Source organism: Ailuropoda melanoleuca, chromosome 7, assembly GCF_002007445.2.
Source record: "Ailuropoda melanoleuca isolate Jingjing chromosome 7, ASM200744v2, whole genome shotgun sequence".
Taxonomy (NCBI): domain Eukaryota; kingdom Metazoa; phylum Chordata; class Mammalia; order Carnivora; family Ursidae; genus Ailuropoda; species Ailuropoda melanoleuca.
Genome location: NC_048224.1, coordinates 54,557,216 through 54,581,257, shown reverse-complemented (window position 1 = coordinate 54,581,257; position 24,042 = coordinate 54,557,216). Strand labels below are relative to the sequence as shown.

At 52.1% G+C, this 24,042-nt stretch overlaps 1 protein-coding gene across 11 annotated transcripts in view; it reads right to left on the bottom strand.

Annotated features, from left to right (window-relative positions):
* Window positions 1-24,042, bottom strand: part of USP20 (ubiquitin specific peptidase 20) — a 43,165-nt gene that overhangs the window by 18,468 nt on the left and 655 nt on the right. For all 11 annotated transcript variants that reach the window (XR_004626611.1, XR_004626613.1, XR_004626614.1 and 8 more), the window contains exons 2-10: window positions 10,894-11,004; window positions 9,634-9,730; window positions 5,750-5,803; window positions 5,257-5,319; window positions 4,764-4,895; window positions 3,721-3,817; window positions 3,221-3,290; window positions 1,538-1,651; window positions 245-323 (exon numbers count right to left, since the gene is read on the bottom strand). Coding sequence is in view for 6 of the 11 variants with exons in the window: in XM_034664663.1 (XP_034520554.1) it covers window positions 245-323; window positions 1,538-1,651; window positions 3,221-3,290; window positions 3,721-3,817; window positions 4,764-4,895; window positions 5,257-5,319; window positions 5,750-5,803; window positions 9,634-9,714 (690 nt within the window). In the remaining 5 variants the exon portion in view is untranslated. The remainder of the gene's footprint in view (window positions 1-244; window positions 324-1,537; window positions 1,652-3,220; window positions 3,291-3,720; window positions 3,818-4,763; window positions 4,896-5,256; window positions 5,320-5,749; window positions 5,804-9,633; window positions 9,731-10,893; window positions 11,005-24,042) is intronic.

The window sequence follows — 24,042 nt, the reverse complement described above, 5'->3', positions numbered from 1 at the left end:
GTGTACCAGCCGTGTGGCCGGGGCAGGTGACTTGCTCGGCGGGGACGCAGCCCCCACACTAAGCGCGGAGAACGCCAGCAGGCCCCGGGAGGCTACCGTGTCCTCACACGCACGAAGGGCTCAGGCAGTGAGGGCACCCAGCCCGTAACCCCGAGCTGCCCTGCTATTTTCCATGCTGGTCTGGGCTTCAGAGCCGGGCCTGGAAATGGCCCTGGGTGTCCCCTGCACAGCTCGGACGGCCTACCTGCTGGGCATAGCCTCGGAACATCGGGTTGACCAACTTGATCCCGTGAGACAGGCTGGTGGGAACCACGTAGCTTGGGCTGTAGGAAGACGAGACCCGTTAGCGCAGGTGGCCCGCTTGGAGCTCCACGATCCCGCGAGGGTTGCTAGGCAGGTGGCCTGGGGCGGCGGGATCAGATGCAGTGAGGCGTCTGCTGCACGTCTGGGAGGTGCTGACTCGGGCAGGAGCCCCTGCAGGCTCGCACACCCCCACAGTCAAGAAGGAATGCCAGGGGCGCCTGGGTGGCACAGCGGTTAAGCGTCTGCCTTCGGCTCAGGGCGTAATCCCGCGTTATGGGTTCGAGCCCCACGTCAGGCTCCTCTGCTATGAGCCTGCTTCTTCCTCTCCTACCCCCCCTGCTTGTGTTCCCTCTCTCACTGGCTGTCTCTATCCTGTCAAATAAAAAAATAAAATCTTAAAAAAAAAAAAAAAAAAGAAGGAATGCCAAGTCACAGCTCAACTGGGCAAAGAATGCTTGACTGGCTCGGCATTATTTCCCACTGGTCTAGGACAAGCCTGCTTGAGATCTGTTTCCTTTCTGAAATACTTACCGTGGTTTTTTTTCTCATTTCAGAAGTATTACAGCTTCATTATTGAAAAATCTAAAATTTTAGAAAAGCCCAGGAAAGAAACATCACCGCTAATAGCACCACGCAGAGATAACTGCCATTAAGATTTCCGGATTTTTCCATGAAAACAGAGACACACAGAAAACTAACATGACTTCTGACAGAATGGGAGCTGTATTGTATCGCACTGTTTTACAACCTGCTTTTACACTTGGCATATTTCTGTGCACTCAGTTTAAGTTATTCCCCATTTTCCTGAAGAAACAGGTCTAATCCAAACTTCTGGTCTTTAAATTCATTTCACACTGAGCTCAGCTCCTGCCCCGTCAGCACCAGCCACCGCCTGTGAGAGTCTCTCCCACATGCATGGTGGTGGCTGGGACTGGGGAGTAGTCGTGGTGTGCGTCTGGGCCTCGGCACACATGTGGGGGAAGGGGCTGCAGGCTCGGGGTAAGGCCACTTTCAAATTCTAGCTCCTTCTTTCACCAGCTCGGTGACCTAGAGCAAGACTCGTAAAGCCTCAGTTTCCCCAATTTGTAAAACAAGGTTGCCATAAAAATGGCACAGGTGAAGTGTGGCGAGAGTGCAGCAAGGGGTGAAGGCACAGGTTATGCTCGGTCGAGGGGCAGAGAGAAAAATCCCGGGCCCCAGGCGCCTGCCCAAAGTCAGGGGCTCAGTCACTCACCGTCTCCTGTGCCAGACCTCAGACACCAGCTTCTGGTAACTTTTGCACAGGGCCGGCTTCTTGTCTGTGCGCACCAGGCCTCCGCACTCCAAGAAGAACTGGGTCAGTGGAGGGCTAGGGGCAGGGGAGAGCCGGCTCAGAAAAGGCGGGCCGCATGGCATTGGTTAGAAAGAGCCGGTTGGAGAAGTAAAAGCCGGGGGGGGTGGCATACTGTTGCCCCTGAGCCAGAAATGGCTGCAGATGACCGGTCGAGGGGGGACATGGGTCTCCCCAAATTCACATGCTGGCAACTTCAGAAGGTGACTGTACTTGGACACAGATAATTAGATTCAAGGGAGGTCCTCAGGGTGGGCCCTAGTCCGATATGACTGTGTCCTTCTAGAAGGAGGAGATGTGGACACAGACACGCCCAGAGGGAGGATGATGTGAAGACACAGGGAGAAGGCAGCCATCTAGCGGTCAGGAAAGAGGCCTCAAAAGCTACAACCCCCGCCCGCACCTTGACCTCAGACTTCTGGCCTCTGAACTGGGAGAGAAAACATTTCTGTTGTTTTAAGTCCCCTGCCTGCCAGGCTTTGTCATGGCCACCCCAAGACACCACAACAGCCCCCTGTCCTCTCCCAGGGCTGCAGGGCTGCCCGCTTCAGGGGCTGTGGGCTCAGGGGACAGCTGCTGCCTGACAGACAGAGGGTCCAATGCCCGCTCCTCCCACCAGCCCACTCTGCGGAAACCTTCCCCAACTTGAGGCATCTTCCCTTTCCTCAAGTGAACGTCTCTCATTACTTGAGAAACACGTGTTCATCATAGAAACACGAATATCTACAGATGCGCGAACAGTAAGGGACTTAATCCTACCACATGGAAGACAGCTCCTCGGAAGATTGTAGACACATTTCCTTCCAGATGTTCCTATGCACACATGCCCTCCCTCCTTCACATAGGCAGGGACTGAGTCCCTACCAGATGCGACATCTGTGTACCAGGCACAGAAAACGCCCTGGGCTCACGGAGTTAACAGCCTATCCTAGGTAGAAATTAGGAACTTCTCCCCAAATGGGATTGCAGCACACAAAGCTTCATAACCTCCTTCCTCCCACTTGCCACGTTCTGGCCCCCTCCCGTTCAGTAAATACTGTCCTGCACTCACTGTAAAGCTGGCCTGTACACGTGGCCCACCAGGGCCCATGGGGGGCTCAGTCGGTGAAGCGACTGCCTTTGGCTCAGGTCATGATCCTGGGGTCCTGGGATCCAGCCCAGCGTCAGGCTCCCTGCTCAGCGGGGAGTCTGCTTCTCCCTCTCCCTTTGGGAGGGCCCCCCCGGCCCCTCCCCACTGCTCGCACTCTCTCTCTCAAATAAATAAAATCTTTAAAAATAAACAAATAAATGTGGACCATCAAACTGTTCCCCACGAACAACGGGATAGGAACATCCCCCCAGGCAACGTGCTCCACATCTCGGTTGACCTTCCTAGGATTAATTCTGACGGGAGGGGCTGCTGGGTCAAAGGGCATGTGTGTTTTTAGGGCTTTGGACGTGGATCCATATACACGCCTCTGCGGGAGCACAGACAGTATACACGCCTCTGCGGGAGCACAGACAGCACAGCCTGGGGGCTGCTGCTACCTCCAGGGCGCCTGGCGACAGCTCCAGGCCTCCCAGCTCCCGGGTCGGGTGACAACCTACCAGTTGGACAGGGCCTGCAAGGCAGCGTTCATGTAGCAGGAGTTCCCAAGGTTCTTCATGCCCGTGAGGCCTAGACACCAATGCACATGGGGGAGGGAAGGTGAGGGCCCTGCCCCTCCCAGATGAGCTGTGGCTCCCGAGCCCCCAGGACCCAACCAGGGGAGGACACAGGTGGCTGGCGTTCTACCCCAGAAACCTGCCAAGCAAGTGAATGTGTTTCCTGCTCACGACAGCGGTGGGTACCTGAGTGCCTCCAACAGACGGACTGTTTTGCCCTCCACCCAGCCCGGCCCAGCGTCCGTCCTGCACAGATGAGGAGGCCGGGGGCAGAGGGGCCGGCCTGCCCAGGGTCCCAGGGCTGGGGTGGGGGATGAGGGAAGGAGGATGAGGGGAGGAGGACTGGCAGGCCGGCATTCCACCGCACTCTAGGCCGCCCTTCCCTGCCCACAGCCGAGGCCCCCGGCCCTGCCCACAGCACTCCCTCTTCTGGGGCCGGCTACCTCGAGGCTTCAGGTCATCATCCTCTGACTCGGACTCTCCTTCGTCGGCCACGGCAATAGGGACAGCTTTCAGAGGGTGGGAGGGTAGTGGAGCGTCCTGCGTGGAAGTCTCCGAGTCAGGAGCGCGGGAGGTGGGGTGGGAGGGGTGGGGGTCACAGGCCATGTTCCCCCCGGGGGAAAGGAAGTCCAGCCCCCGGCCGCAAGCCCGCACCGAGTCAGCCCATCTGAGCAGAGGACACCCCAGAAAGAGACGGCACTGGCAGCCTCAGCCTGGGATCTTATATTTTATTTACAATAATAAAAAATCACCGTATTTGTAATAAATTTGGGGAAAAAAAAGAAACAGAATAACAACAGACATGCAACTTTCCTGAGACAGCCCCTGGCAGTCTATACACAGCTACGCAGATGTTGAACTGTTATATGCACAGGCCCCCAAAACAAGATTGTCCATATACCGTTTTACAGGCTTTTTTTGTAAGAAACCACGTTTGCAAATGTATTCCACAAACAGGGAGCACCTATGACATGACGGTTGCTGTGTAAATGTGGGGGAGGCAGGGCACACGCGCGGGCCTCCCCGAGCTCCCACTGCAGCTAGCCAGCCCGACAGCGGCGTGCTGACCCCAGCCGGAGGCCGCCCTCCACACGTGGGCTTGCCGGGCCCACACCTTTAAGTGCTGCACAGAGCCCCGCTCGGCGCCTCGTTAGGGGGGTTTCCGGGCTACTGGGGATTCCCATGGGATAGGTCTTAGAGTGGGGATGGCGGGGGCTCTCCACAGGCCCAGGCTGGGCTCCCACAAGCCCTTGCACACAGCCTCCCCACGGCCTGTGAACTCCCAAAGGGAGGCCCTTCCCATGAAGACCTGTGTCCTCTACCCTCCACATGGGCCTTGGCCGAGAGCTGGGGCTCAGCAAGCATTTGCTGGCATGGGAATAGATGCCGTCTGGGACCCACCGATCCCTGCTCCACCGACGCCTGGGTCACAGGGCCCTCGACACATGTCACCACCACTAGCACTGACCCCGCTGCACCCCCTTACCTGCTCCGAGAACCTGGGTGAGGGGCCTGCCGGGTGGGCTGCCAGCCTCTGCTCCAGGAACACCTCCTTCTCACAGGCGTAACACCACACCCGGAACGTGTTCAGGTTCACCGTCAGGTTATGTTTTTTTGCCTAGAGGGCAAGATCCAAAACGAGGTTGTGAATACACTGGCCCAATAGGTGCCCGCGGCTGCACGCAGGAGGCCTCAGTCCGAGGCGGCATCAGGACAGAGGCCTGGAAGCTAAAATCTGCGCATCCTGCAGCCAGGAATGCCCAGGGCTGCCGCTGACCACACACGTGCACGTGCTATGGGCCTGCGCCTGCGCGCCCGCTCCTGCTTCTCTGCAGCAACCCTGCCGCGCTTAGTCCCATTTTACAGACATAGCCACTGAGGCCCAGAGGGGGCAGATGGAGTCGGGAGGCTGCGGGAGTCAGGGCCTGAATTCTGGGCCATCCACCCGCAGGGCCCACGCTCCTGCCCACGGCGCTCACCTGAGCATGAATGGTGCTGTGGTCCGCGAAGGATTCTCCGCAGCCAACGTAGGGGCAGGAGACCTGCGGGGAGAGGGAAGGAGCGAGGATTGGGGCTAGCCCGTCTCCACCACCAGGACCCACAAATGACTGAGACCCTGCCACCCTGCAGGACAACAGCTTTATACACCGTGCGGTTCCAGCTGGAAAGGACGGCTACCGTAACAGTGGACCCTGCCCTCTGAGTAAGGTGGGCAGGGTGCCCTGGGCCACTGGCCTCCTGCACAAACCCCAGGTAGGGTCACGGCAAGACATGGGCCAAGCTGAGTCTGGCTGTGTGGCGCCCAGGCCCTCGCCCTCATTCTGGCACCCTGTTGACTTGGGCCCGGCCCCTGAGGCATCCAGGCCCCGTGTCCCCATCTGAGGTTTCCAGCAGTGCCCACCCAAGACGGAGGCTCCCAGTCCAGTGTCTAGACCAAGCTCCATACCCCCAACAGCGACAGGGATGCCTTACCTGGAGACAGGCCCACAGGTTCGGTCCGCTAACACCACATGACTGACAGACTCCCTGCGTGAGGGGAAGAGCCAAGTGTGAGCGGCCTGGGGGACATGCTCCAGCCGGAGGCGCCGACGGCTGGACCCCAAAGCTCTCCACTCAAAGGGTTTTTTGCCTTGGAAAGGCTTTTGCAAGCCTGCCAATCTCAATGTCCTTCCTCACAGGACACTTTACACTTCACTTCGAATTTTGTTTCGTTATGTGCTACAAAAACATTTTCCGTAAAATCATCTGAAACTTCAATCAACAGACCCGTTAATATGCTCTTTTCCCGCGCCCCCCACTCTTCCTTTGATGACTGTGTAAGCCTTTCTCCCCATCTACACTCTGGGCTCCATGAAAGAGGGATGGTCTGCTTTGTCTACCCCTGTGACCTCACAGAGCCTAGTACAAGCTGGGAGATCACTACGTCTGATGACCACAGAAAACACCGACGTTTCTGATCTTCTGGGTGACGGGGCCTGCTTCTTGTCCACCAGCATCTCCCTTTCTTGTCTTAGCAACAAGATGCATGGATTTGAGCTGAGCACGTGGGCAGCCAGCTGCAGACTGTTTCCAGCCCCCACTGTGGTCACAGGGCTCAGTTCTAGTCAACGAGAGGACAGTGAGAGTGATATGTGTCACCTCGGGCTGTTCACCCCCCTAGCTCCTTTTCCTCCTTCCACTGGCTGGAATGCAAATGAGAAGGCAGGAGCGGAGGCAGGCACCTTGGACTCAGAGGTGAAAGTCACGTGTTGGGAAAGGCAGGGCCACCCTGCCGTCCTATCTAGCTCTGGACTATTCTATGAGAGAAAAGGAAATGTCTAGCTCATTTAAGATACTGTATTTCAGGGTCTCTTTGCTACAACTTAAAATGTGCCCTACATAATCTTGCTTGCACATGTCCAGAACAGCAATTCCCAGGTAAGCGTCCACAATGCCCAAGGGGCCTCCATGCGCCGAGGTGGGTTCTAAGTGCCAGCTCTGACAGCAGTGACAATGTGGGGCTCAGTCAGAGCGAGAGAGACACCTACTGAGGACGACCACGGCTAAGTTCTTCACACACGGCCCATGTCACCCCCGCCAGTCTGTGCAGCACCTCTTTGGGACAGATGAGGAACTGAAGCTCAGAGGTCCCGCTGTGCTACGAAGCAGGCTTGGGGTGGGGAAGCCGGGGAGCCTGGGTCGTCGAGCCCCCCAACCCCGTGCCAGGAAAGCGGGCCTCCCCTTCCCAAGATTCCTCGGGAACTTCTCATTCTCACGAAGCCCAGTTTGTGGCTGTGTCTAAACACGGGTTGAGGTGAAGAAGGTTGGAACTGAGGTCTGCAGCCCGACAGAGTCTCCGGCTGGGGGTGCTGCGGGCAGCAGCAGACCCACCAGTAGCCCCTGACCTTCCTGAATCTGTCGTCTCTTCTGTGATTTCCTGATGCCGCAATTCACTTCCATCTTCTGGGGCTTCCTTTTCCTTTCAGTCACCTGAATGACAAAAGTATCCTGCGCTTTTTTTTAAGTAGGCTCTGAGTCAATGTGGGGCTCGAACGTTCGACTCTGAGATCCAGAGTCTCATGCTTTACCGACTGAGCCCACCGGGCTCCCAGTTATGCTTGGTTGTTTTTTTTTTTTTTAAGATTTTATTTATTTATTTGACAGAGAGACAGCCAGCAAGAGAGGGAACACAAGCAGGGGGAGTGGGAGAGGAAGAAGCAGGCTCCCAGCGGAGAAGCCTGATGCGGGGCTCGATCCCAGGACCCTGGGATCACGCCCTGAGCTGAAGGCAGGCGCTTAACGACTGAGCCAGCCGGGCGCCCCAGTTATGCTTGTTTTAACAGCTGAGATGACACATACATGTTATACACAATTTGAAATAGAGGATATAACATATAATAAATATATGTGCCGGAATAATCTGAAGCATGTCCCTCCATACTTTCTTCTGATACAAATGCATATGCATATACTTAGGGGAGGGGGCGTGATTTTAGGGAAAATAAGATCATACTATACGTGTTTCTCTGACATGTGCTTCTGCCACCTTTTCACGGTCATCTTCCCGAGTCTGTACACAGACACCACACCTCGTCCTCTGCAATGGTCACACGGTGCCCGCACTACGGGCCCAACATGACTGACCCGTTCCCTTCTTGATGAATATTCAGGTTGCCACCAGTTTTCTCCTCTTACACGTGACGCTCCATGAATACCGCCGTATCTGGATCTTTATAACTCGTGCTGGATAAATTCCCAGAAGTGGAATGGTGTCCCTGAAGGGACAGGAATGCCTACCCAGCCCCACCACGTGTGTGGTCTCCTTCCCTCCATCACCATCAGCTCCGATCCGATCAGCCTGTGGTCCGTCGGGCAGATGGAAATGCCATCATCTTACTATCATCAGCATTATCCCCCACCACTCGTGAAGCTGAGCATCTTCCTTCGGAAGCTTCCCGGCCATTCGCGTCTCCTCCATTGTGACTGACCTGTTCATATCCTTCCCCTTTCTGCTATTTTAAAACCAACGTGGTTTCATTTTATAGGTTCCTGGATACTCAGAGCAGGATGGGAGACATGCTCCCTGAAACACAGGCCTGACACATCTCCAGATGCTCCAGAAGGCCTAACACCCCCAAAAGGCTGCCATGCCCCAGCCCAGATCGCCCCTCCTCGCTCACCTCTTTGCCCTCAGATCCCCCCTACTCCTGCCTCCTCTGGAAGAAAATCCCGTCGGTCCGTCTCATTTACTCCTCTGTGCAGACTCAGACGGAACCCGGCGCTGAACAGTGCAAATGCGCCACAGCCTCGCTCGGCCCCTCCTCCAGACCACAGAGAAGCAAAACTACTCCAAAGGCAGCCACAGGGACGTTGAAGGCCGGAACCCCCCTGCAGGCCCGGGTTAAGCCAGCTCAGGCCAAACGCCGCCCAGGACCTGCTGGTACAGGGAGGTGGCGTGACCAGCATCAGGTGCCTGGAAAGAAGAGCCGGCCCTGTGTCTAGGAATCTGACGCCAGACCCCATCCCCGGGAGTGTGTGCCCCGGACACTCTGCCCCCCGCACGCAGCGGCACTGCCACGAGCCATTCATCACAGCATCACATTCACCACATGCGAAGAGCCGGGGTGTCTGCCCGCAGAGGCTGAGTTACGGGGTCCACACATCGAGGTACCACGCCACTCCAGGGCCCACCCGTGAGAAAACTGTCTATGTATCAGGGCCGACAGAGCTCCAGGATACACTATCCGGTGAATAAAGCAAGTTACAAAAGTGTCTGCCGTACGCTACCTTTTATGGAACAAAGGGGAAAGGAAAAATAAGCACATCTGCATAAAGAAACTCTGAAAAGGTACAAAAGAAACTCCTGTAAGTGGCTCCCTAAAGGGGGGACGGGGAGGGTGAGCACACAGGGTGGGAGGAGGACTTCTTGACGTTGGTGTTTTTATATTGTTTGATTTTGAACCACAGGAAAGGATTACACCGATTCAAAATATTTTTCCAGACCAAGACACATCCCCCCAACTCAGAGAGGCCCACTTTCACGCTTTGGCCCTCCTGGGGCCTTCCTCGGGTCCCATGTGTCAAAACGTCCACAGATTCTCCAAGAGTGATTCAGCCCCGCCCTGGAAAGGCTCTGTCCACCGCTCCAGCCGCAAAGGCACAGAGCATTAGTGGTGCCCAAACAGAGTGAGCTAAGTGGTAATTACCGGCCATTAGGACACAGTCGCCAGAAGGCCGCCCGAACAGACGCCAGCCCTTCCATTCACACAAAAGGTCAGGGGAGCCGGTTCTTCCACCACCTTCAGAAACCTCTGTACCTCAGGAATGCAAGGACCCCCCGGGCAGGGTCCTCAGCCCTGGAAGGTCTGACCCTTTACCTTAGATTTGAACAGCAAGTCCTCCTTGGTCACCTCCCCTATGGAGTCAAGGTGAGGGCAAAGGTCCCTGGTGTCCCCCATTTTGGCCTGGGCTCACCTATGAGAAAACGCAGGGAGACGGGGTTAATGGCAGCCACTGCGGGAGGGAGGCACGGGCTTCTGGCTCAGTGCACAACTTTGGTCTCAAGCCCTGGCTCTGCCACATATCAGCTGGTGTCTCGGGGAAGCCACGTAACTGCTCCGAGCCTCACTGTCCTTCTCTAGGAATTGGGCATGACAGTAATAACATCGACCCCAGCGCGTTGCTCAAGGACTCACAAATGGGTACGCGTAAAACTGGTAAAATGGGAATAAGCCCTGTGGGGTGTACCGTTGTCAACTCTCCCGGCTAGGCCACCGTACTGCGGACATGCCAAAGCTGTGGTACCACTGGGGGAAACTGAGAGACATTTGTGGCAACGTCCCGCAAGTTACAATTATTTCCAAAGAAAATGTCTAAAAAGAAATAACTGAATTTGCTTCAGCCACCCAAAATTTTAGCAGAAATCACACCTAGGAATCTGACTGTTGATATTAGCTCCAAACTGTTGCCAGAAAAGGTCCAGACCAACCAGAGACAAAGTGGAGTCAAGGTGGTCAGATCGAAGGCAGAGGCTGTGTCCACCGAGGGAGGTGGACCCCCAGCTCTCCTGGAAGCCCCTCCCCACCAGAAATGGCCAGCCAGGGTTCATGAGCCCAGGCTCCCAGCCAGCACCAGCTGTGCCGGGGTGCTGATAAGGTTCTGGGTAACACATGAAGTGATCCCCACGTATTATTTCATGACAAACTTCCCCAGCCATCTGCCAGGCCGCTGTGATGGAGCTCCATTTCACAAAGTGGGAAATAGGGGTTCCTTCTTATCTGGAGTGTGAGAGCCAAGCTGGTCAGACTCGTTTAAGGCCCCACCTGTGTTCGCCCTCTTTTTAACTTGGGCAACTGTAAACATTAGCAGAAGTGGACAGAACGGCACGGCTCACTCCCATGTACCCATGACCTAGCTTCAACCCTGAGCCATGCATGGCCCACCCTGCTTCAGCCCAACCTCCCACTTCCTCTTTCTCGCAGCAGGTCCCAGATACCACATCATTTCATCTGTGCATGCAGAAGGACTTGAAAAAAGAAAAAAGGACATAACCACAATTCCGTTATTTCACCTAGAAGACTTTCCTCCTCGGTCCGTGCTTCAGGCCTACCCCCAAGATGGGCGGGCTGTGGGCCTACCTCTCTGTGGAGTGCCACCCCCAGGAAGCAGCTGACATCCGCATTCTCCGTGGACAGCTGACAGTGGTGGGCCGCCCCGGCTGGTGTGAGCGCTGGCCTCTGGCAGGGAACCTGGGGGGACAAACCAGCATACTTCATGCAGCTCTGTTATTTCAAAATCATTCTTCGTGCCGACCAGAGGCTGCAAATAGGCCCGAATTCCTCCTGGGAGGGGCAAGTGAATTTTTGGACAGTTGAGGCATCCACGGGCTGGACAGGCTCCTCAGTCCATCCACAGGGACAGTAAAAACACACCACTTCCGGGGCAGCTAAAGAAGGCTTGTGCAGAGCTGGCAAATGGGGTCAGCCCCTCCTTGGGGGTGTTGGACGCTTCACCAGCCACTGCTGGGCGTTACCTTTTTGATCCCCGAGAGCAGAGACTTTCAAGGGTCTGTAAGAGAGGGCCACGGGCCTCTCCAGCTAATGCTCCCTCTGGCTGCCACTGCCCGTTAACCCTCTGGACGGAAGGCTCAGCCCCTTCCACGCATGCCCCTGGGACCCTAGATCATCCGTGGTGCCTCCCAAGGATCCCATGCTGCTCAGAACCCCCGAGCCCCAAATCTTGAGCCACCCCAGGCTACAGGCACAACTGAGTCCATTAACGTGTTGCCACTGCTCCCCCCTTCCCTGCTGTGCCAAAGTCTCCCAGATGTGGGCAGTTCAAAGAGGGAGAGGCAGTTAGAAGCTAACATTGAAAATGGTCACATGACAATGATGGGCTCAAGGTTCTAAATTCCAGGCCTCTTCACTCGAAGCCAGATTTTTAGGGTTTTTTGTTTTGTTTTGTTTTCCGTTTCCACTGAGGTCAAGTGTGCTGCAGTACGGTGAGGAGGCTGGGGGGAGCAGGGAGGGAGTATCTCTGGTGTGTGGCCATCTCTTCAGCTAGACGGCAGAGCCAGGTCAGGAGCCTGATGCCCAGGGCCACGAGAGGTGCCCGGGACAAGGATGACGGTGACAGGCCCATTCGGATTCCCACGTGCAATCAGACTACTTAAGTTCCTCCAACTTCCAGATGGGGGGAAAAAAAGAGCCCTGCGGCTAACAACCCTTCACGTACCCTCACTGCCCCTGTTTTACAGGAGAAACAGAACTAGAGCTTAAGTAACTACAGGACTGGGGCGCCTGGGTGGCACAGTCGTTAAGCGTCTGCCTACGGCTCAGGGCGTGATCCCAGCATTCTGGGATCGAGCCCCACATCAGGCTTCTCCGCTAGGAGCCTGCTTCTTCCTCTCCCACTCCCCCTCCTTGTGTTCCCTCTCTCGCTGGCTGTCTCTCTCTGTCAAATAAACAAATTTTAAAAAAAAATCTTAAAAAAAAAAAAAAAAGTAACTACAGGACTTGGCCAAAGTCAATCTTCAGCTAGTGAGTCTCGGGTGGGTACTCGATCAGATTGTCTGGCACAGAGCCGCACTCTGAATCAGGGCTTGGCAAACCTTGTCTATAAAGTACCAGGCAGGAAATAATTTAGGCCTTGTGGGCTGTGTCAATCTTTTTTTTTTTTTTTTAAAGATTTTATTTATTTATGTGACAGAGAGACAGCCAGCGAGAGAGGGAACACAGCAGGGGAGTGGGAGAGGAAGAAGCAGGCTCCCAGTGGAGGAGCCCGATGTGGGACTCGATCCCAGAACGTCAGGATCACGCCCTGAGCCGAAGGCAGACGCTTAACGACTGCGCTACCCAGGCGCCCCTGGGCTGTGTCAATCTTGATCACATATTCTTCTCTGTATTTTTTTTTTTTACAATGTATTAAAACTTTTTTTTTTTTTCAATTCTTAGCTCCAGGGCTCTGCAAAATAACCCGGGCCTGCTGCCACCGTTTGCGGCCTCCTGTTCTAAATCACTGTGCTGTTGGGGCCTCACCAAAATATGCCCGGATCACTGATGTTCCACATTTCGCCGCACACAAATCACCAGTTTAAAGAAGGTAAATAGCAGAGAAGAGTCCAGAGGGTTAACATGGCTCCAGGTTTTTTCAAAGTAAGTAATCAGGGTATGTGCAAAGACAGAATGACAAAGATACACACCGTGTATAATGGGGGGAACTGGATGTAATCGAAGCAAACAGCAACAGGCATCAGACAAATGATGACACAACCACACTCTGATGTACTGTGTAGCCATTAAACATGCAGATATTGAATCTTCCTATGCACGAAATTAAATTATATTTAAATATAGGGAGAGATACACGATGTTCATGGACTGGCGCACTCAGTATCAAGATACCCATTCTGCCCAAATCGGTGTACAGATTCAATGCAATGTCAGTCAGAAGCCCAGCAAGCTTTCTTGTAGAAACTGTCAAACTCATTCTAAAACATATACAGAAAAAAAGACCTACAAGAGCCGAAATAATGTGGAAGCAGCACAAAGTTGAAAGACTTAAACCGTCTGACTGAAGACTTCCTATAAAGGTTCGGTCATCGAGTCAGTGTGGCCTTAACTCAGACAGACATATGGCTCGAGGGAGCAGAAGCAAGAGTCTATAGAGTTACACCCACACGTCTGTGGTTGGACGGGTGGCTCGGTCTGCCTTCAGCTTGGGCCGGGGTCTCGGGGTCCTGGGATCAAGTCCTGCGTTAGGCTCCACACTTAGTGGGCCATCTGCTTCTCCTCCCTCCACCTCTCCCCCTCGCTCGTGTGCTCGCTCTAATAACTAAACAAAATCTTAAAAAATTAAAATTAAAATTAACAAAAGGACTGGTATAATTCAACGGGCAAAAGATAGTCCTTTCAACAGAGGCGCTCCATATGGGGGCAAAAAATGACCTTTAGCCCCTACCTCACATCATACACAAAACGTATTTAGAAATGGATCATAGACCTTGCGTAATTGGCGGTCAATAGAGAGTTTGAAAGATGTTCCCTTTCTTCTTGTTCTTTTTCAACGTTCTGGAAGAGTCGGGTTATTCTAAAATACATCCTTGAGATGCCCCGTTTGCTTTCTCATTGTCACACTGATGACATCTTCCCCTAATTCTTTTTCCTCTAGTTCTTCATTTGCTCGTGGCACTGCCGGAGCTCAGCTTCAGAGTCCTTCGGTTTTCCACCTTTTTCTCTCGCCTTCACCACGATCACCTGCTGCATCCGCAGCTCTCTCCCTCCGTGTGCACCGGAGGGCCCTGCGCACGCCGTGGCTCCCGGCAGCCGCCGCTCGCCGCTGCGCATCTCGGAACATCCATGATCAGTGACATCTTTCCAGCCTTGCGCGTGTGTTCTTATCAACACACTTCTTAGAATTATAAAACCCCAACGTTCACAGCTCTCAACCCCAGCAGCACCCTGCCTTCCTCTGACTCTTTGCCCTTCACTGCATTCATGCGATCGCTACCTGCCACAGCGACAGGTAAACAGTCCTTGGTTTTAACAAGCTTTCTCTCTTCCTCATCTTCTGTTTCCGGAAATTCAATGTTTTCTTTTCTTTTCTTTTTTTTTAAGATTTTATTTATTTATTTATTTATTTATTTATTTATTTATTTGAGAGAGAGAGAGAGAGAGAATGAGTGGGAATGGGGGGGAGGGAGAGGGACAGACTTCCCGCTGAGGGGGCACCTGCCATGGGGCTCGATCCCACGACCCTGAGATCATGACCTGAGCCGCCGAAATCAGACGCTTAACAGCTTAGCAACTGAGCCACCCAGGTGCCCCAACACCACCTCCTTTGATTAAAACTCTGAACTGTCCCACCTACACAGTCTTGTTCATTCTGGGGAAGCACCTGGCTGCTCCAGAGACGACAAATCTGTGAGGAACAGGAGTTGATTAATATCCACGTTCCCAATCTAGATTCACCTACAGCCGGAACCTGAGTTCAAGCCCCCTGTCCACCGATGTTCTGTACACTTGGTTTGAGAACTTTGTAAAGCCCGCAGAGCCTTCAAGGTCCGGCTGTGGAGGCAGCAGCGTGCTGCCACCAATGCGCCTCCCTCAGTGGGGGTGACCCGCGCCACCCCACATCCCGGACCCCCCTTCCACAACCAGCCCCGGCGCAGCCCAGGCTGCCAGCTCCCCTGACCTCGGTAAGGAGAAGGACTCTAGAACTTGTAGAGGAAATCATAGGGGAGAATCTTGGCAACTCTGGAGTCCACCAAGGCCTAGGACACGAAAGGTGGTCATTATAAAAGGAAACATTGAAAAGTTGGACTTTTAAAAAATTAAACATTTTTCTTTTCAAAAGATGCTGTTAGGGAATGAAAAAGCGAGCTACAGCCTGGGAGAAAATTTTTCTGTTCACAATACATGAATCTATCAAATATCCAAAATACATAAAGAACTCTTACAACCCAAAGAAGGATAAACTGTCCACTTTTGTGAAACGGGGGAAGGATTGAGTGGGTACTTCCCCAAGTAAGAATGGCCACCAAGTCAATGAAATCATGCTCAGCATCGTTTGCAAGATAACATCTCACAATGCCAAGAACATCTAGAACTAATAAAATCTTCAATACCAGGTGTTGCTGAAGATGCGAAGGCATTTGCCCATATTGATAGGACTAGAGAATAATATCAAAAGCTGGAAAATAGCCTGGCAGTTTCCTACAAAGTCAAGCATACACTTATCACGTGACCCTGCAATTCCACCATTGGTATTCACCCAGGAGAAACGCAAACATAGCTCCATGCAAAGACCTGCACACAAACGTTTGGAGTAGCTTTATACATAACAGCCCGAAACTGCGAAGACCTCCGAGGGTCCAATGACAGGAGACTGAAGCCAAGTAACATGCTATTCAGAGAATGGAACACTACTCAGCATCAAAAAGAACCCCAGGTACGCACAGCCACATGGGTCCAGGCACATTAAACTGAGCAAAAGAAGTCAGATACAAAAGAGTACATACTGCAGGATTCTCTTCATATAAAACTTCGGAACAGACAAAACTTATCTAAGGTGTTAGGAATTGGGTCAGTGGTTGCCTGGGGCAGAGTGTGAGGCTATACTGTAAAGAGGCAAGAGGGAACTTTCTGTGGTGGTGGAATGTTCCAGATTTTGATTGGGGTGGGATTTAGGTCCCTATACCTGTCAAATCTTAGGAACGACATCTTTAAAGTGCATGCATTTTACTGTACGCAAAGTTTATCTCAATAAAGTTGATTAAAAGCCCCTTATTTTATTTTTTTAAAGATTTTATTTTTAAGTAGACTCCATGACCAACGTGGGGCTTGAACTCACGACCCTGAGACTAAGACCACACACTCTACTGATGGAGCCAGCCAGGTGCCCCTAAAAGATTTTTTTTTTTTTTAAGATTTATTTATTTGACACAGAGAGAGAGAGACTGCCAGCGAGAGAGGGAACACAAGCAGGGGGAGTGGTAGAGGAAGAAGCAGGCTCCTAGCGGAAAAGCCTGATGTGGGACTCGATCCCAGAATGCTGGGATCACACCCTGAGCCAAAGGCAGACGCTTACCACCCAGGCGCCCCAAGATTTTATTTTTAAGTAATCTCTACATTCAACATGGGGCTTCAACGCACAACCCTGAGATCAAGACCCGAGCTGAAACCAATAGCTGGACACTTAACTGAGCCACCCAGGTGCCCCCAATTTCTTGATATACACCCAAAGCACTGCAAGCAGGGACTTGAATAGATATTCGTACACCCGTGTTCGTAGCAGCACTATTCACAAGAACCAAAGGAGGAAGTACCCAAGGGTCCATCAAAAGATGAATGGATAGACAAAATGTGCTCTATCCATATAACAGAATATTATTTAGCTTTAAAAAGGAAGAAAATTCTGACTCATGCTACAAAAAAGATGAACTTTGAGGACATTATGGTAGGTAGAATAAGCCAGACATGAAAAGATATATACAATACGATTCCACTTCTATGAGCTACCTAAAGTAATCAAATCCATAGAGACAGAAAGTAGAACGGTGGTTGCCAGGGAGAGGGAGGAGTCATGTGTAATGGGGGCAAAGTTTCAGTTTGGGAAGAAGGGAGAGTTCTGGAGATGGATGGGCGTGATGGTTGCACAACAATGGGAATGTGCTTAATGCCACTGCACCGTGCACCAAAGATGATTAAGATGCTACATTTTATATATATTTTAATAAAATTTCAAAATAAAATTTTCAAAAATAAAATTTTCAGAAGCTGCAGAGAGAGAGAATCACACCATTAAAAAGAAATTTTAGAATGGGGATGGGGGGCCTAGGTGGCTCAGTCAGTTAACCGTCAGACTCGATCTCAGCTTAGGTCTTAATCTCACGGTTCAAGCCCCACGTTGGGCTCCATGCTGGGTGTGGATCCTACTTTAAACAAACAAACAAACAAACAAACAAACAAATAAGGGGGGAGGGGCAGAGAATGATGATGAATTGAAATATACAATGACCAGGAAAGAGACTGGTCCCCATTGGGCCCTACCATGCTGTCCACTGTCTCTGTCCTCTCTCCACTTCACTGTCCCCTGACCAGGAAAGGCATCTGTTGGCCACCCTGCTGAATGCAGTCCCACCCTATCCCACCATCCTTTCTCTGAGAGAAGGCCCTCTGTACCTCCTGGCCCATACCTGGCATGCTCGGTAATCATTTTCATCATTTACCTGTTTTTCTGTCTAATGCCTGTTTCCTCTTCAGAATGTAAGCACCATCCCCCCCCAAGGGCAGGGATCAGTTTTGTTTACTGCTGTACCCCAAATACCCAGAATGACACCTGGAACAGTGACTTCTCAGTAAATACTTGCTGGATGGCTCAAAAGTACAAAAAGCTATAAAACACTATCATAGGAAAATTCCATTTTGGTTGTTTTTTTTTTTTTTTAAAGATTTATTTATTTATTTGGCAGAGATAGAGACAGCCAGCGAGAGAGGGAACACGCAGGGGGAGTGGAGAGGAAGAAGCAGGCTCATAGCAGAAGAGCCTGATGTGGGGCTCGATCCCACAACGCCGGGATCACGCCCTGAGCCGAAGGCAGACGCTTAACCGCTGTGCCACCCAGGCGCCCCGGAAAATTCCATTTTGGTAAACTAATCTTGCTTTGTGCCTACAACAACTATGTCATCATCATTCCTGGGAGGATGGAATCGAGTGATTTTTGTTTCCTCTTTTTTTTGTTTTAAGGGATTTTATTTATTTATTTATTTGAGACAGAAAGATACAGAGAGAGAGAGCATGAGCAGGGGGAGAGGCAGAAGGAGAGGGAGAAGCAGACTCCCCGCTGATCCAGGAGCCCGATGTGGGGCTCCATCCCAGGACCCTGAGATCATGACATGAGCCAAAGGCAGACACTTAACCAACTGAGCCACCAGGTGCCCCTTCCTTTCTTGCTAGTCTGCATTTTAACAATGAACTGATGTTGTAATACACGACCTGATAGGTTACTTGTAATTATCTTTAAAGTTTCCAAAATTAAAAGAACACGTGTCTGGCCTCTTTGGTACGTAAGGTGTCCCTCCTGGGCCCTTGCTTTTCCCCCAGACTCCCAAGAGAACACTGGGGGAACACAACCTCTATCCCCTGGGGGCTCTCCAGACCCCCAGAGTGTGACCAGGACACCTGAGGTCCATTTTAGAGAGGGGGCAGCATCTGAGTGTCCCCCAGGAGTTCCCAGAGAGGAAGTGGCACAGTTGCTACCCAAGTGGCTTCAAAGTATAACCTTTCACCACGTGACTCATCTGCTTGAGATCTGCTCTTAACACCTTTGCTTTTGCCTCATTAACTTCCGTATTGGGTTAAAATTTTTCCTCTCCTCCCCTACCCTGGAAATAGAAAAAGGCTTTTTCTGTGGTTTCAATACAATGACGATACACCTCTGTAGAAGCTGGAGAACACCGACAAACATAAAATGGCATAAAAATCACCTGCGATCCTGTGGGGGGGGTGGTTACTGTGTCAGTGAGTCTTGTTTGTGTGCAGTGCCTAATTTAAAAAACGAAACTAGAATATAACAGATACAGTTTGTATACAAGGTTTTCCTGTTTATATCACGTACGTTTCTCCTATCACTAAACTTCTTTTCAACAACTTCGTTTCTAATGGCTAATACCTCACATACAATTTAAGCTACACCTTACTTAGCTGCTTTCCTACTCTTGGACACTTAGGGTGTGTGTGTGTGTGTGTGTGTGTGTGTGTGTGTGTGTGTGTGTGTGTGTGTGTGTGTGTTGCCATTATAAATAAGNTGAGCTGAGTAATGTGTTTTAACAAAGAGAAGCAGTTAGGGACGCCTGGGTGGCACAGCGGTTAAGCATCTGCCTTCGGCTCAGGGCGTGATCCCGGCGTTATGGGATCGAGCCCCACATCAGGCTCCTCTGCTATGAGCCTGCTTCTTCCTCTCCCACTCTCCCTGCTTGTGTTCCCTCTCTCACTGGCTGTCTCTCTCTCTGTCGAATAAATAAATAAAATCTTTAAAAATAAATAAATAAATAAATAAATAAATAAGGCAGTGAGAGATATTTTGAATATAAATCTTTGACTATATCTTTGACCCAGGAAAAATTACTAGGTCAAAATGTATGTGCTGAAGATTCTGGATACAAATTGACCAACTTCCCTCTAGATCTGCTATATAAATTTATCTGCTACCAGCAGTGTCTGAGCATGGCCCACATAGAAAGTTTGAGGGTTGGTAACATTTTTTCAAAGCTGATGGTTAAAAAGGGCAAAGTTGAGTGGTAGTACTGTAAACTATGGGTGTTTACTCTTCCGCACGCAGGACCTGAAATGTCATGCCTGGTCTACAAGGGCTGCACTCCACTTATCTCCGGGGGCTAGAAGCTTTCACTTCGTTTTATCTTGGTGCCCAACTGGCTTGGCTTGGTATAATGGCACACACGCCAGGTTTGGGCCCTGCCCTCATGGGGCACGGAGGCCCGTATTTCAACCCCAGGGTAGCCATACATACCCACCAGGGATGCGATCGGTACTAGCGGCAGCCACCTTTTCCTGCGGTCTTCCCAGAGTCGGCTGCTTCACATACGTTAGCCCTGGGGCTGACCCTAATTCCAGAAGGCAATGAGACAGCTAGCCCTGCGTTCAGCGCCTTGCCGGTCACTCGCAAGCTGTGTGTGTTTAAACGAATCAGTCGCCCCTCAGTTTCCACATCCGTGAAATGGGGACAAAGGCAGCAACTAGTGTTGCAGGAGGGTGCAGGGAGACAATGCATAGGGAGGATTTAGCATTCGGATCACGCAGACTTCCAGGGGGGCTCAGGGTCTGTATTTACAAGTAAGGACGCTCAGAAATGTTCTATGCGATAATTTGTGTTTCTGGCCATGGTTTATAGATCAGGGGACCGAGACGGGTAGGAATGTGAGTGACACGCCCAAGGGTGACCTCCACGAGCTTTTCAGCCAAGGCTCTGTGGCCCAGGACAGCGCTGACTCTGACCAGGCACTATGCCCAGTGCTTCTCCTACACTCTTCACATAAGCAAAGCTGTTTCTCATCTTAGGGAGGAAGAATGGAGGCCCAGACACAGGAAGCCATTTGCCCAAGACCATACAGTGAGGAAGCGACACAGTGAGGAAGCGACACAGCGAGGAGGGAGCCAGGCTGTATCTGCCTTCATGGCACTTCCCACTCTTGCCTCTGTGCAAATAATTGGAGAGCGCACAGCAGGCACTTAATAAAGACTGAAAGGGAAAGCAACCTATGCTGCCGGGGGAGCTGGCCCCCGGAAACAGGCCCTCCGGGAGAAGCTGTGCTGCTGGGAGTCAGCAAGGCACCTCCCCCTCCTCACTGGCCAGGCCAGCCTCCACTCCTGGGGCAGAGAAAGCTGGGGGAGGGAGGCCCTGGCAGGTCTGGCCCACAGCCCACCCATTGCAGGCCCCGGTGAGACTTCTGAGAGGGTTCAGCCTAAGGGACACCAAGCACTTTTCCCTCCCTGGGGCCTGCAGCAAGGAAGGGGGAAAGTGCCCCCAGCCAGGGGGTGGGCAGGCAGGCAGCACCTCTGGGCCTGGCCTCAGCCGCTCAGACCAGGCCTAGGGTGCCCATTACTCATCATCTTCCTGGCATTTCTGGCTACCTCCTCCTCCCAGTTAGGAGGCCAGTTCCTTAGGACAGGAGAGGGGATGCAGCCAAGCCCGCGCCAACACAGACACCTGCCCTGATCCTTATTACACCAGCCATCCCACACTCCACACACCCGCCCACACCCCTCCATGACCCTCTGGCCCTCAGAGCATGATCCTTCCCTCCCTCCTGCCCTCTTCTCTCTGTCCTACTTCCAAGCAACTCCATTTCCCCTAAAGCCCAAATACATCCCTTCCGCCAGCCCAGCCTTAATTCCCTAAGAATCCAACCAACCACTTGACTCCCTCAGCCTCCTGCCTTGACAAGTCTTGCTTCCCCCACACCTCCGTTCTCCCACACCTCCCGTTTGCCTTACCCACCTAGCCCCTGCCCAGAATGGCCCCATGCACTGACAGAGACCTCACTGAATCCTTACCACTATCCTAGAGGGCAGGCAACAACTGGGAGCTAAACCCATCTCCACTTCCATCACTAAAGGAGGAGAGGCTGAGGCTCAGAGAGGTGGACTAACTGGCTGGAGGTCACACAGCTACTGAGCCGCTGATCCAGAATTTGAACTTGGGACTGCCCACCCTGAAGTCAGTGCTCTGAACACGCAGCCCCACAGTCTCCCCAACAGCCCCAGCCAGACTGGTGGGGGTGATCTTCACCTCCTCCAAGCCAAACTCCTACCTCTGGAGGGCAGCTTCCTCGGGCCTCCTTCACAAGAGCCACTTCTGAGTCATGCTTCACAGAGCATTTGTCTGCTCAACTTAAACTCCTGAAGTCTACGATAACACCTCTGAAGCCTGGCACTGCAATTTGTTCTCAGGCTCTGGAAGAGTCAGTTAATTGGAGAGGGCATGGGTTTGGGGCCACCCCAGCCTGACAGGCTCTGGGGGTTAGCAGGCTGGAAGGCTTGACTGGCCCCAGTCACTGAGAAGCCACAAATCCTGGAGTGCATAAGTATATGCAGAAACTCAGACTAAGACTCCTAAAACCGCAAAGCAGAAGGGTCAGAGAGGTTCACGCCAAAGGTCACAGAGCCAGGAAATGACAGAATAGGGACTCCAGTGGGGGAAAGAGGCTCCGAGAAGGGAAGGCTCCTGCCCAGAGTCACATTGTAAGGTGGCAAAACAGGGGCTTGCACTGCGGGTCAGGACCTATAACTCAGTTCCACTGCTTGATCGTGTTACTGACCTAATCCCAAATGAGAATACACCAATTTAAATCTGCAACTCAATCCCCCCTCCCACGCATGATTCCCTTGCCTCACTCTATTTCCATACCACTCATAACCTTCTGCTATACTCTGCATACTTATGTTATTAGAACCTAAAGTCCAGGGGCGCCTGGGTGGCTCGGGTGATTAAGCCTGCAACTCTTGATTTCAGCTCAGGTCATGATCTCAGGGTCCTGGGATCGAGCCCCACCCTCAGCATGGAGTCAGCTTGTCCCTCTCCTTCTGCTCTTCCCTACCCTCTCACCCCCTCCCCTGCTCATGCTCTCATTCTCTCTCTCTAATTAATAAAAAAAAAAATCTAAATAAACAAACAAACAAGAACCCAAAGTCCACTAGATCAGGGATCTTTCGTCTCTTTTGCTCCCTGGCATACTTCAAGCACCTAGATCAGTGCCTGCTCTATTCAGTAAAAGCTCAGCAAATATCTGACTAAGTAAATTAGTCCAACAAATACCGAACTTACTACAGCCAGGCTGCGAACTGCAATTGTGTTGCTACATCCCAAATCTACCTAGACATTAATGTCCACTGAACCCTGAAACAAGCCCGGCTCCAGAAAGGAGCTAGAGAACCAACCCAAATTCAAGCCAAACACGTACATTTCCTTAAACAACCAAACTCTCAAAACTAAAGCATGACACATCTCTGAACTGAAGAGAACCCACATTTCCTGGAGGCTCCCTCTGAGAAGCAGTTTCATCTCACCCCCCCCAAAAAAAGGCCCAGCAAGACTTAAGAGGGTCTGCAGCCCCGTAGCCTGGCCACCCACCGCCACATTCACAGCTGCTATTTTCCCAGCACTGCCTCGGCTACACAGGTCTCAGTGAGATCTGCCACAGCCCAGGGGGTGCGCAGCACTGGGCATTTCTGGCCCTGCCAAACAGGGCCAGCTCATTTGTACCCGAAGCTCCTCCCTGGGATGTCAGAGGAGAAGAAGGGTCCAGAAATGTCCTTGGCTTTCTGGCCCTCTCCTTAGTGCTGTCCAGTACCTCCTAGGGGGAGGGTTGCTAGGTGGGCAAAACCAGAGCCACCTCTAAAAGGGTGATGTCTGCAAACATGGACTCCCTGGGTTCCTGCAGCAACTCCTGGGGAGCCTCCCCTTCAGCCAGCAGGGACAGGGTGTCCAGTGATTCCCAGGTGCATCTGGGGTTGGCTGAACCAGACTGCAGAAGGCGAGACTTTGAGATTTTAATATATGGCTTTTGACCAAAGCCAAAAAGCTGTTCCAAGAAGTCCTGAGTTCATTTGTCTCAGTCCAAGGGAGAGAACAGCAATCTCAGGAAGAGACTGTTCCAGAGAAAAGGAAGGCATTCCAGAAGTGCTGCCCTGCGTCTGAATGGTCTTCCAGAAGAGGAAACCAAAACAGTCTCCGTCAGCCCCTCCCCCCAGCCGATGAGCTATAATAACAGCAGCTGCAGCAAACATTTACTGAGCTGCTACTGTGCTAGGTACTGTACAGAACCTGCAGCAGAGGGGAGCCTGCCCCTGATCCCCGCTCCACCTTCCAGCTGTGTAAGCTTAAGCACCTATCACCTCTCCGAACCAAAGTCTCCTCGTTTGCAAAATGAAAAATAACTCGATCTACTTCATAGAATTGCTGTGGGAGTTCACGGAGATAATGCCTAGCCCAGCGCCTGCCACATAGTAGCGCTTAATAAGGGGCAGTGCTTTCAAAGAAAAGGACCGGCCTATACTGAGAAAAGGAAGACTGTTTAAGAGGTTCCTAAAAGTCCTGTAAGCCATCACTGATACATTTAGTTATTTCCTAAGCGTTCGTTGACGCCTGTTTGTTTGTTTGTTTGTTTGTTTTCAAATAAACTTAATCCTCACAGCATCCTCGGGGTGGAAAGAGCGGAGGGCACAGCGACAGTCCTCGTGACAAAGGACGAAAACAAGGCCCCTGAAGG